The sequence below is a fragment of the Vigna unguiculata genome, unplaced genomic scaffold (genome assembly GCF_037176805.1).
Source record: "Vigna unguiculata cultivar grain cowpea cultivar isolate G323 ecotype 2 unplaced genomic scaffold, ASM3717680v1 ptg000300l, whole genome shotgun sequence".
NCBI lineage: Eukaryota > Viridiplantae > Streptophyta > Magnoliopsida > Fabales > Fabaceae > Vigna > Vigna unguiculata.
Window position 1 is genome coordinate 29,914 of NW_028196935.1, and position 13,060 is coordinate 42,973.

At 45.8% G+C, this 13,060-nt stretch overlaps 1 protein-coding gene and 1 non-coding gene across 2 annotated transcripts; both read right to left on the bottom strand.

Moving 5' to 3' along the window:
- On the bottom strand, positions 1-72 carry TRNAG-GCC (transfer RNA glycine (anticodon GCC)). The gene has a single exon. It is a non-coding gene; the product is annotated as a tRNA-Gly (tRNA).
- Positions 73-11,905: 11,833 nt separating this feature from the next.
- LOC146874359 (uncharacterized) lies at positions 11,906-12,124 on the bottom strand. Its single transcript, XM_085669643.1, has one exon. The coding sequence runs from the start codon at positions 12,122-12,124 to the stop codon at positions 11,906-11,908; it is 219 nt and encodes a 72-aa protein (XP_085525769.1).
- Between the last annotated feature and the right edge of the window lie 936 nt (positions 12,125-13,060).

The following is a 13,060-nucleotide window of genomic DNA, read 5'->3' on the forward strand; positions in this document are numbered from 1 at the left end:
AGCGGAAGGAGGGACTTGAACCCTCAACCTCAGCCTTGGCAAGGCTATGCTCTACCATTAAGCTATTTCCGCCAGCAACGGTAGTGGCGAAGCACTACTGAGCAATTAACGTATCACTTGATACGGACGACTTCTGTTTTTCCGCCGGACCACACTCTTAACCTCCGATCGAGCTACGAGCACGAGTAGGTAGGCGGGGGGAGGGGCGGCTGCCTTTTCAATCAATCTCCGGCCGCTCAGTGCCGCTATTGGTGCGAGTTGTGTTGTAAGGAGTCTTGGTCTCGAGTCGAGCTGGGGCGTCATTTCATTCTCGTAACGGGAGTGAGTGCACCGCAAGATCAGACAAGTTACTCCCTCGCCTCGCAGCGGTGGCATCTGTCTTTTAAGTTCAGTCATTTCCTAAGACGGCTCCTCTTATTCTACGAGAATCCAAGCAGATCCGGGAGCTGAAACATGAGTGTTTGTCTCTTTTTCAACTTCAACAGGAATGCATCAACAAAACAGCCCTTCCATATAGATCGTCGTGGCATGAACTTTGTCAAAAAATGAATTTCTAGCTAACTCCTCTTCCTATTGATCTTGATTAGTTCCAGCTTGTTGAGAGTTCTCTTTTCTTTCTAGACCGTCTCCTGAAAGACCTGCTTATCCCGCATGTGCTTTCCCCCCACTCATTCAATCACTTGCTTGTGATTGCAGCCATTCCCCGAAAAAGGGAGAGACGAGGGAATCGTCCGCTCCCGTTCATGTGACGAATCGAACATCGTTAGGTCCCGAATTCTGCGAACCACCGGACCTAGACCAAGATCTCCATTACGTCGTACGATATATCGATCCGAAGAACTTTCAGTTGTAAGTCATCCATTCTGCTCCTATCTAAAGTGATGCTAGGCTGCTTCACGCAGGTGCGCTTCGCTCGGCCACATGATGAACATGTTTTAAGCTAAATGTCGAGCGCTTAAGCGGAGCTTGTGGTCACTCGTTCCTCGCTTGTTCCAATCCTAGTAAAGTCAGATCCGATTCTACACTACATACGATATTTCCGGCCCTCACTAGCTCTTCGCTTGGTTGTACAAAGAGCATGCCCGAGGGGGCTACTACGCTCACCGCGCACTTGCATCACCACCTGAGCTTCGCTACCGCTTCGCCCAGCTCCTACGCCTACCACGAATCTTGAATCATCACGTGGCTGCTAAAGCAAGCTAAGCTTCACACGGCCCTGAGGAAGCCAAAAGACAGACCCTCTCACGGCCGAAGGCTCCGCAACACGTTGGAGAACTTTTAGATCCCGCCCTAAAACGCCCATTTTCCTAGAGTTCCGAAGTGATCCTCATTCTCACCGCAGCCTTCTTAAGCCGAAAGAAAGCCGGGCAAGAATCGCATTGGTAGTACGAAGGGGGAGCAGAATCGTATCTGGCAGTGGTTCTTCGGATCGATCACAGATTATCGGCCCCGTCGTTTGGCTTCCACTCCAGTTGACCTCTCTTGTTCTCCCCCCCCCCTTACACAACCGGGTGGAGGACTCATGTAAACTTATTCCTTGAGGTCCCCGTTCAGGAAGGCATTTTGAACATCTAATTGGAACAGAGGCCAATCTCGATTCGCAGCAATAGAGAGCAGGAGACGAACAGACTTCATCTTGGCTACCGGGGCAAAGGCTTCCTCTTAATCTATCCCATATGTTTGAGTAAAGCCTTGACTAGCCTGACCTTTTCCTCCTTTCTCCCACAAAGCTTCCCTTCACAACCAGTCCCATATCCAATTAGTAGAATTCGAGATGGGGAGAGTCAAAATGAGACAAATGCGCATTTCCTATCTGAATCGAGAGGTATCAGATCGAAGTCACATAAGTCATGTATTATAATGAAAGTTATTTCCGGGAGAACAAAGTGGATTTATGAGCAAATTATGGCATGAGAGGACCAATGAGACAGAACACTGTTGGATGCATTCCTTCGCTAGCAGGGCTTCGGCCCATCTCAATGGAAGAGTCTTCGGTCAGTAATCTCGTACTCTCGACCGGCTCGAACCACTACGTTATCCATGTTCCGGCTCATCCTATTCATGTCACCAGAACCTGTAATAAACCATCATTTCAAACCATCCTGTTACAGGGAATCTTTGGATATCAGTTCGAGGGGAGCCCCGGGGAATTTGATCAAACAAAGTCTGTGATCGGAGGAAGGAATAGAAAGACCCCTAGTAATCTTAAACAACAAGGACAAACACAAGGTACAGAGACAGAGAGAGAGGCGCGACAGCCGCAAGGCACTTTTGCTTTGCTTTGATTTGATTGTATCGGGAGATGGGCTTGCGTATTAGTTGGGTTTGCTTCTACCGAGGCAATGTTCCGGAAATGAGGTTTATCTAAAAGAGCAACCGGCTGAGCACGAGGTCCCACATTGTCTCCATCAGCGGCTAGGAAAAAGTCTTTGACTCTTCTTCTAGTTAACCACTGCTTTAGACTATTCCTACTATTCATAGTTCTCAATCTGATCTCGTCCAAGTCTTTTTTTTATAGTATTGTCTTATTAAGTATATAAAGAAAGAAGAAAGTCAAGCTTTCGGGAAAGGAGTGAATTATTTGAATACTTCTTCCTCTTTCCCTTCTTCTCAAGCTCTTACTCTTACTGGCGCAGAGAAAGTATTACGGCCAGACGACTTAAACACAGCGCTCTTATCTCCGACCTCCTAGGACCCAAGCAAAGGATTGACTTCGCTAACCTCAGCTTAACCGAAGTCAATATTCTAACAGAACTAGAAAGGGCATACCTTGAATACAGATCAAGATTCACTCATGCACTCTGGAACTTACTTAGGAAAGCTAGCCTTAGCCCAAAAATAAAGGAAGGCAGCCGAAAGCCCTACAAAGAATATCGCTGATGAACAGGCCCATCGGGTGGGGTTGTCAGTTGAGAAGGAAGTCTTTATTGAATTGATCATAGAAAAAAAAGGATAGAAATGGAATCGGTTGTTTAAGTCGGAAGATCAGATGTTTTGAGCGGAGAATCGGGTTCTGCTAAGCAGAAAAGCCTTCTTTCTCTAATTAATGGGTCGATTCGAAATTGGAATGGAGTTTGAGGCTAGTGGAGCAAGCATGAATAAGAAAAGGAAAAAGCCAAAATGAGTGGAAAGAAATTCAAAGCTAAGCCACCACCACCGAATAGAACCGACGAGGAATATCCTGTCCTTCCCTACCTACTGTATTCAAGCGAACAAGTGTGTTAAGCGAATCACTTTCCGCCGGTGGTACGCACTACATGAAATCAATGCCCAGACCACTATGTGCGTAATCTATATATCTATCCTTATTGATTTCTTTCGCCTATGGAGTGTTAGGGTATTGCGAAGCTTCTCACTGGAATAGACTCGAGATTAAGCACAAGAGACGCTTGGGCCTATTACAGACAGGCTCGCAAGCTTAACACGATGAGAAGGTTCCCCACTTAACCCTAGTTTTCGGGTAGAGTAGTGGTCGCCATGCGCCCATCGGTTATAGCCGCTCGCTAGTTGGGGGCAGGAGACAGCCTTTCAGAGAAGAGAAAGAAGGTCTACTGGCCCGGTACGGTGTGGTTTTGTTGGATTTATCCGTCCGCGTACTTTCACTGGCCTTTTGAATCGATCCTGAAAGACTCCCCAAAAAATAGAAGGTTATCCGCTTCTCCGCTGTTTAAGCTCGAAATCTGAACTTTCACAACCACCAACAGGAAGACAAGTCAGTATGGGATCAAAAAAAGTCTTTTTCTAGTCAAGTTCCAGCTCTAGATAGGGAAGGACGACGAAAAGCACGAGTTTACTTTGAGGTAAAAAAAGCCGACGGTGCCTAATCTCCTCGGATATCATCGGCCATCGTTCTCATCGATGCGATGACCAGACATGTCACACCATCCCTCGCTGCCCTAACTCACCAATCCCTAGCATCTACCAAAGTGGTATCCTCTCACGGAGGCTAGTAAGTAGGCTTTTCTCATATTTGTCACTCTCCACCCAGTCCTCCGATGGAAGGGGTACTATCCAATTGTAAGTAGCTTGATTACTGTCTGGCCTTTATCCCTTGCTCATAAAAAACGGATATGGGAAAGGTTGGTGAAAGTGTAAACTAGTGACCTCGAAAGATAGGTGGGCCATATCCAGTCCAGAATGCATTAGACTAACTGCATTGGTACCGAAACATCTGATCAGGCCGTCTGGGGTATATGATATGACAGGTCGTTGTACTAATGATCGGTAGGTGGGACTGATACCTAACTCGGGTATCTATCCCTGTGGAGGGCCCCCATTCAATGATCAGATATGTCCATGGGATTAGGTATGAAATGGGCCATACCAACTTGTTGCTTGAACAAGTCCTAGTGGTGGGGCTCCTCATATGGTTAGCCTCCCTGACCCGTAGCGTAGATTGTGGAATGGGATTGGGAATCTATTTGAGTATGAACCGAATTTCGGAGGGGGTTCCAATTCATATCCGAGCGTTGGTGCACTTCCCATCTGTTCCCGGGCTTTGACGTAAGGCCTGTAGACCGAGCCTCATATCCCTGACTTCAGAGTCCTACGGTCTTCTTCTCCCTAATTCTCTGTGAGAACGAATCTTAACCCTTGCTTGGTCTTTTTCTTCCTCCTGACTCTCACTTGGAAGCAAGAGATGAAGACGTAAGCCTTCCTTATGATCGATCACCCTTTCCCGCTGGTCCAGTCCGTTTTTCTTTCTTCACTTCCTTCCGCTTAGCCGATAGTGGGAACTCTAAGAATTTGTTGAGTAGGCATCCATGAAAGGTCTTCACTAGGGCTGCCTCTTTTCAGCTCTTTCTTAGGCTCTCTCGAGTGGGTTTGCACTCTGTTATGCTCTGAGTTTATCTTATCTTGGCTTCTTTCTATGGATTCATCCTTGTTCTACGCTCATGCTCTTTCCATGAGGAAGACTTGCCCTTGATGATGGAACAACGGCTACCTCGGTCTCCTATAGCTAAACCATCCTAAAGAGCCAGCCAAAGGACCCGCATGCTCGGATCTTGTATCAGGATTAGCTTCTTTCTATAGGAATATATATCTAATAGGGAGAAGCTCTTGCGGAGATATTGCCAGAAAGGCGGGTGGTGGGAAGGATAGACTATATATATAGTAGATCCGACTTCCTCGACTGAAAGGTGAGCTACGGGGTCCAGGTTAGTTGATCTATTAAGAAGGTGAAAGAGCTTCCCTGGGCTTACAGCTCGTGAAGTGAGTCCGCTTTCTCCTTTATAACCCTTAATGCCTTCTAACGCATTCTACAAATCTTCGACTACCCTACAGTTAACAACAAGGAGAAAGGCAAAGGCTTTGATTCCTGAACCTCCCATTGTGCCATCCTGCTCTCCAAACTACAAAGAGAAGACACTTTCATAGACATCAAGAACAGCAGAGAATATCCGCCTTAATCTTTATATAGGTTGCCCCTCTTCTTCTCTCCTAGCTATCAGAATAGGAATCGCTATTCGTGGAAGAAGGACTCTCTCTTATGGCTTTGCCTGCCGCCTTTCACCCGCTTCTCTAAGGAAAAAGTCTAATGTCATGTTGATGCCATCAGAATCTAAAGGATTGATCGAAAGGCAGTGATTTCGACCTGGAGTGAAGCTTTGGCTTTCGGCGGCTATTAGATACGGATTGACGAGTTGACCTAAACGAGTCAGAACAATTGTTGGAACGAGATTGATCACTGAAGAAATGCTAGCTCCTTCTTCAACTCCTGGCCTGGCAAACTCCGATCAATCACTTCCTTGTCCTCTTCCTACTATGGATGCCCCCTGCTCTTAGAATTCAATTGATCAAACCGTTTGATGACATAGAGACAGAGATTCCTAATATATTATTTATTGCAGCCTATAACAGCTGATTCTCCACTCTTATTGCAAAGACATTCCAACTACCCTATACTATGAGGCGAGGCTCCCCTCAAAGGCTGGAAAAAGAAAAGAAGTTAACTGTCCCGAAGAGGCAGACATATAGCTAACAGCTCCTTGCTTTGACGGGGATATCTAAACAATTTCATTGCCTTTCCTTGTTGCCCATGCGGAATCAGGCTCGCTGAGGAATAAGAAGTCTCGGTATGTCGAAAAGCGGATGCTCGTCCAATCAGTCCAAGCATAGACAGATCCTAGTGCTAGTGTCAGATCCTCCTTTTGATGGTGAATGTCGGAAATGCTGTTGAAAGATGAATCCTCTGCGCACATCCAATTCTTCCTTCTAAGAGGGCATTCTTCGATGCATCCACTTTGCTGTCTTATGCTTATGTTGGCATATTCTAATAAGGATTGCCTTATTCCGGATTCAATAGCAACTGGAAGCCTTTCCTTCTTGCTAAGAGCTTCTTTGCCTACTTCTATTCCTTTTTCATTTCCCATCCTTTCATTTGAATGAAGGAGAGTTTGTCCTAGCCAGTTTCCTCAACTCAAGGTCAGAAAAAAGCGGAAGAAGCGCTGTGCTAGTGAATCGAGAAGTCTTTCACAGTCTTATTTATTGAAGTGAACTTTCAGCAATAGCCGAGTTCATCGAAGGAGCAGAAGAGGGTAGAGGAGGAATCTGTCGCTACTGTAGTTGCTCTTTTGTCTCTATCTGTCGGTCCATTCCGTATTCCCGTTCTCTTAGAAAGAATGGCTCTCTTCCCTTGGCCTCGTTGTCTCTATCGATCTCACAAATCTTTTCTTTCAATCAGGACTAGGAAAGAAACTCAGAGGGTTTATCCCATGGATAGGTTAGTTTAAGGGACCTATTCACAAAAAAAACCTAATCCTTGCCTTTTGAACTCTTAATCAAAGTACAGAGGTGAAATGACTAAGATCTTGGTAAACCAGAAGAAAGAATCCAGTTGTTGAACTGGAGAGGCAGAAAAAATAGGGAAGCTTTCAGATTTTCCTTTCCAGAGAGGGCCAAAGCTAAGATCAATGGCTTGAGACAAGATTCCTAAAGGGAAAGCGGCTTATGCACTCGACTCGAATCGAAGAGAACTTTCTGAGTTTTAAAAAGAACTTTAAAAAATTCGAATCTTCTATATTATTTGCTAGCTTACCGGAGTGGGATATCCGTTACTTGTCTCAGGTGCAGATGAATAATTTTTCTCGAGTTAGGGGTTTGGATTCAATTCCTTCTTCTTTCCCGCCCGGCAAAGGTTGCAGCAGTCGGAAATGAGTTTGAATTAGATGGTGAGGATGCGGAAGAAACTAACCAGAAGAGTATAGGTTTCACGTAATATGCTACAAATCAAAGGATTTCCTAGCCCAAATCAAGCTAATCCCGGAAGTGACTTCAAGGTCTAGAAACAGATCTCTAACTGAACTCCTTCACCCGCTCTTATTTCATTTCTTTTTTCTTTTTCGTCTTTCCCGGTTGGAAACATCACCTATCCATTCCATGACATTGAGAAGCAAGAGGTCGTACCCGTCCAGTCATAAAGAATCTGCAGTTCCAACAGCGGCACTAAGGTAGAAAGTTATAGGTTCACTTTAATTACAAAAAAAGATGGGATTTTCGGCATCAAGACTAGTTCTTTCAGTTGGTAAGGACTAACCGGTTCTGGGTACGGAAACAAGCCTCCTCGACTCAAGCGGGAAAGCCCGCGTATTCTTATTCTAATGTCCATTGGAGCTTATCTTTTCTTCCCGCTATCTGGCTGTTCTGTTTATACGTCTGTTCCTCAGTCTTACTTTCTCATGCCCGGGTATCTTTCTTTTATCCTTTCGACTTCTGTTACAGTAGAGTTGTAATGGCAATTACAAGGTTATGCAGGTCTCCTTCTCATTGAGTAGCCTATACTCTGGAATTTCAGTAGCGAAATCGGCCTTAGCATAGAACGTTTACCGCTTGCCTTACTAATAATCGGGAATCTAAACAGGCAACTATGAGACTAATTTCCCATTGTCCCGAGCAAGTTACTGCGTACCTGAAGTGAGTGTGCCCATCTTGGTCTCCTTTCTTTTTTTCTTTATTCATTCTTGGCTCGTAGGTCACAAGGATAAGGTCAAGCAACTTCTTCCATTTCTTAGAATTGGGCACGGTATCTAAAATAGACCATTGAGCGGATCCCCCGATTCTGGTTTTAGCAGGATCTTTTCTTGACACCGAAAGTACATCTTTGGGAAGACCATCAGTCAGGAATGTTGGGCATCTCGGCAAATCCACATAACATATTAGGCAATGCTCCTTTCCTGAAAGCGATCGGACGGGTAGTTTAAGAAGAGCGAGAGGAAGGCCAGTACTCAAACATAAAGCTTTTACGCAGATCGGTAAACAAGAAGGCTTTGATGCGGGGATTCCCTTGTTAGAGTCAAGCAGGAGAGGAATACGGTTCATATGGTTATTCCGCATCCCATACCGGTAATTCCTTATCCTAAAGGGATTTATGTACTTCCTTTTGGATGATTCATTTCATTAGTGGGAATAGTCCTTGTCTCTAACTCACTAGAGGCTAGGGTAATAAAGAGAAGAGGCCTTTTTTTGTTGCGTTGTGGTGATTTTCTTTATCCTTCTGTTTGGAGTAGTTTAGACTGGTCTAGAACTATGTCGGAGGTTAGCCAAGTTTCACACAGTAGTCAGAGTCAGGGGTCTTGGAGCCTTGAATGAGATTCCTTCGCTTCAGATAACTACTAGCTCGATGGAAGCAATTCTCTTGCGGTCTGCACTCTTGTCAATAAAAAAGTATGGGGATGGTGGACTACTTGACTGGGAAAGGCAAGGAGCCAAATATAGTCAAAATATCCCTATACCTATACCTATATCCAATTGTACGGCTTGGCAACTTCTTCATGGCATAGACTGCAAAAATGGAGAGCTTCAAGCCAATATTTAGCAGGTATACCTGCTTGACTTTTAAAATAATAAGGCCGGGGCCCGACTGACCTCTATCAAATGTCGATGCTTACACTCAGCAGTGCGTAAAATAGCCTTCGTGTTGATCCCAAACCCTTTCAATCACCGAGGTAGAAGAAGGGTGCTCTCCTTATGCAATCTCCCAAGTCGAAAAGTATAAGACTCCCGTGCTGGGTTCCTGCTTGATCTAATTTTCTTGTATTTGAGAGACCCGTAGACATAGCACGCAAGGGATCCTCTTATAGGGGAAATTGAAATCCTTATCGACCCTCAAATAAAAGCTTTCATCGATCTTAGGAGCTTAACCCATCGTCTGGCATCCCAATGATGGGGTTATTCTATCTGTGGGAGCAACTAAGTAAAAAATCATTGAATTGAACCGGGACTCCCTTTGTTATAAAGATATCGTACTCACCCCTTTTTAGTTTAGATAAAGTGAAGCGCGCAAAGAGAACAAAGAAGATGGTGAGAGCGACGTGGGGCGCTCCTCTTTACCCAACATTTGAGAATTCGCAGTATGGTTGAACCCGGGACCTGATCCACAGGCCTTGGAACGACTCTCTCCCTTTTGAGCGCCGGCAGAAGTAGGTAATTAGGTCACCTAAGAACTGAAGTAGGGACTTCAGCAACTTCCTTTGGGGTAACTAATGCCACTCTTGGGTGAGAGACTCCGTAGTAGAGTAGCCCTCTCTCTTCACATAATGACTTTACCCATCTCTTAGTTGCAAGGTGGTGGCATTATCATCAATTAAGCGGTGCTCCAAGGCTGAAGGAGCAAGCAAGGGCTTAAGGATTAAGGCTGCACCGCCCGCTCACTTACCTGCTGAAGAAGAACTAGCAAGACCGTAGGGTGATATCCTTCCTTTGATGCTTGGCTCTGGACAGGGAAGAACCCGGATAAGACTTCAAAGTGAAAGGGCAGTAAGCGATGGTTATTGGTTTTGAGGGTGTGATCGATCTTCCCTTAGTCTGATTCATGGTATTCCGGCATTCCTTCGTTGGATTGAAAGGAAGGTACAAAGAAGGGTTTGTCCATAAGAGGTACGGAAGGAGGAAGAGAGGGGATTTCCTTGTCTTCTATGTATGGCTGGCTCTCCTACCTGGGATCCCAACTATCATCCATATCCGTTTACCCTACCTGCTATCGACAGTCCTTCCACCTCTTACTCACTCTCCGGAGGGAGATGGATGGATCGTGCTAGTGCTATCAAGCCGAAAAATGACTGCTTTCGAGCGGTATTCACGGAAATGAAAAAGATGGAATGGTTGTAAACAGATTCGCTAGTTGGGTCAATTGGCACTCTTTCACTAGTGATTGTAAGCTAGGTGCCCTTAAATGACAGGAGGGGAAGAAGCTCTAACGGAAGCATCCAATCAACCGGGAATCCCACCTTTCAGATTCTACATCTGCTACTGCTGGAGTGGAGAATGAATCTACTACCTGTGCCAGCAAACAAATACTAAAAATAAGAAAAGGCTAGGTGTCCATGCCACCAACCAACTCCTGAAAGAAAAACAAGAGCTTCCCCGGCAAACCACTAGAAGTTACCCATCGAGTCGAGCAATGATCCAATTGGAGAAGCAAGCTGCTCTTTGTCACCCCCATTTCCCTCGGGACCAAGAACAAGCTCAAAAGAAGAAGGACTTATCGCAATCTCAGGTACAATGGCTAGTTGGAAAGCCTTTCAATTCAAGCCAATCTCTTGATTCACATTCATGTGAAACCGTTGCAACCGATCCTGCATACCAATCATCCGCCGCTTACAGTAATGGCACTAAGCCAAGGTTTCTATGGATTCAGTCCTGTGGAAAAAAACATATATTAGGGCAATTCAGTTAGTAGTGTCACCGGTCAATCCTTGGGACACTAGCGAGTCCGTCCTTCAAAGCCCTAAAAATGGGGTCCATGAAGCCTTAGATACTCCAAGCCTCCATCTTGATTGTCCTTGAACCTAGACCATGGAAGTATGGTTATAGTCCCATTCCATTAGTGGGATCCATAGCCTACGGGTCTTTCCCAAGCCAGTAAAAGAAGAAGGTTTTCGAGGACTACCCTAAGCCTACAAGTAGGCAGGACTTTCAGTTACAATGTCTAGGTTGGGCAAGCTTGGATGCCCCTACTCCCAACAAGTTGCTGGTCGGGATCGTGAAACTATCGCTGTTTGGTAATAAGGATAATCGTTCTTATCTTATTAGGTCAGGGGCGGCCCGGGGGTTACCCGCGATTGGTAATGGCATAACCAGAAGAGGAGTAGGGGAGACAAGGTTACGCGCTGGGTAGCGCAGCGCATCTGTTTCGGGTACAGGGGCGACGAGGGGTGCTAACCCGGCCACCCAACCCAGCAGGTCAGGGGCGGGCCGGCCATAGGTTCGAATCCTGCCACCTTTCTTGTGGATCATCCTGTCCTGTGGTTACCGGATGATGGGACAAAGCAGAAATTTTGAAATGAGCACAGCACGAAATGTCAATAATTTATGAATTCTTTCATTTATCGTTATTTCCGGGTCTTTTCGTTGCATTCACTTACAACAAGAAACAACCACCAGCGTTTGGTGCAGCACCTGCATTTTGGTGCATTCTTCTTTCTTTCCTTGGTCTTTCGTTCCGTCATATTCCTAATAACTTATCCAATTACAACGTATTAACCGCTAATGCACCTTTCTTTTATCAAATCTCAGGGACATGGTCTAATCATGAGGGTAGTATTTTATCATGGTGTCGGATCCCACGTTTTTATGGATTCCTTCTTTGTTACCGGGGTCGACCCCAAAGCCATAATGTCTCAAAACGAGGAGGCCATAGAGAAGTTTTGTATTACTTTGTCTCGAACTTCGTGAAGAACTCCATTCTATCTCTCCCTCGTTACGAACAAAAAAGTGGGGCTGCGCCCCAGTTGTACACTCCCTTCGTTCTACGAACCCTTGTTGATTCTGAACTTCGTTCGCGAAGGAACCGGACGTTTGACGGGCCAGCCCTTTTTTATGCGCCGCTTTACCCTGAAAGGAAAATTAGCTTAGCTCCTCTGGGTGCTAGGCGCTCCCGTGGTTCGCGAGAAGGAAAAAGAAGGACTCATCCTTTGTTGCATCTGGCACGAGATGATAAAGAGAGAGCTTCGTCTATCGATGAACAGCGGATTGACGGAGCTCTTGGCATTGCTTTGTTTTTCTCTCCTTTCCTATCAGCGAGTTCCGATCCTTTTGTTCGAAATTTCTTCGTTCGTACCGAACCGCTTGCAGAATCAAATCCTGTTCCACAAGATCCTATATCAGCTATACATCCTCCTTGCATTTATGCCGGAGACGTCGCCAGTGCTATGGGATTTGGATTATGTAGATCAAAAATGATGAATGGGATTGTGGCACTCCACTCGCCGCCAATGCGGAAGGATGCCGCCGAAAAGAAGGGAACGCTGCTTCGCTCTGCTGGATGCGTCGGATCCCGTATAACAAGCGAGCTTTTTACCAAAAAATTCAAACATGTGGTCGCAAAATGCTATCCAGCTCTCTTGTTGCGTAGCAATAGAAGCCTGCTCATGCTGCTTTGGCGGCGCTTTTTCGCCTTCTCTTCGCTCTGGACAGGAGCGCTAGTGGACACGGGGGGGGAGCAGGCGAAGCGTGTCGTTCGTAATGAACAGAAAGATACCACTACTTCGCCTCTTTGTTGGAGCGCCGGCGCGAACACAGTGGTATCTGACCAGGACCAGGAACAGATTCGAATTTGGATCTTGACATGTCGGTGGTTTTTAACCGTGGGCATCATGCCAGGAAGTTGGTGGGCTCATCATGAATTAGGTCGGGGTGGCTGGTGGTTTCGGGATCCCGTAGAAAATGCTTCTTTTATGCCTTGGGTATTAGCCACAGCTCGTATTCATTCCGTAATTATACCCCTTCTTCATTCTTGGATCTCGTTTCTGAATATTGTGACTCTTCCATGCTGTGTCTCAGGAACCTTTTCAATACGGTCCGGATTGCTAGCTTCCGTTCATAGTTTTGCTACAGATGATACACGAGGAATCTTTTTATGGCGGTTCTTCCTTCTAATGACCGGCATATCTATGATTCTTTTCTCCCGGATGAAGCAGCAGGCATCGGTCCGTAGAACTTATAAAAAAGAGATGGTTGTGGCGCGAAGTACTCTTGTGCACCTCCGTCACTCGGCTCGCGCGCAACCCCGCCCCGTTATGTTATGGAAGAATTGAACTTATTACCGGGCTGGTTATTCAGA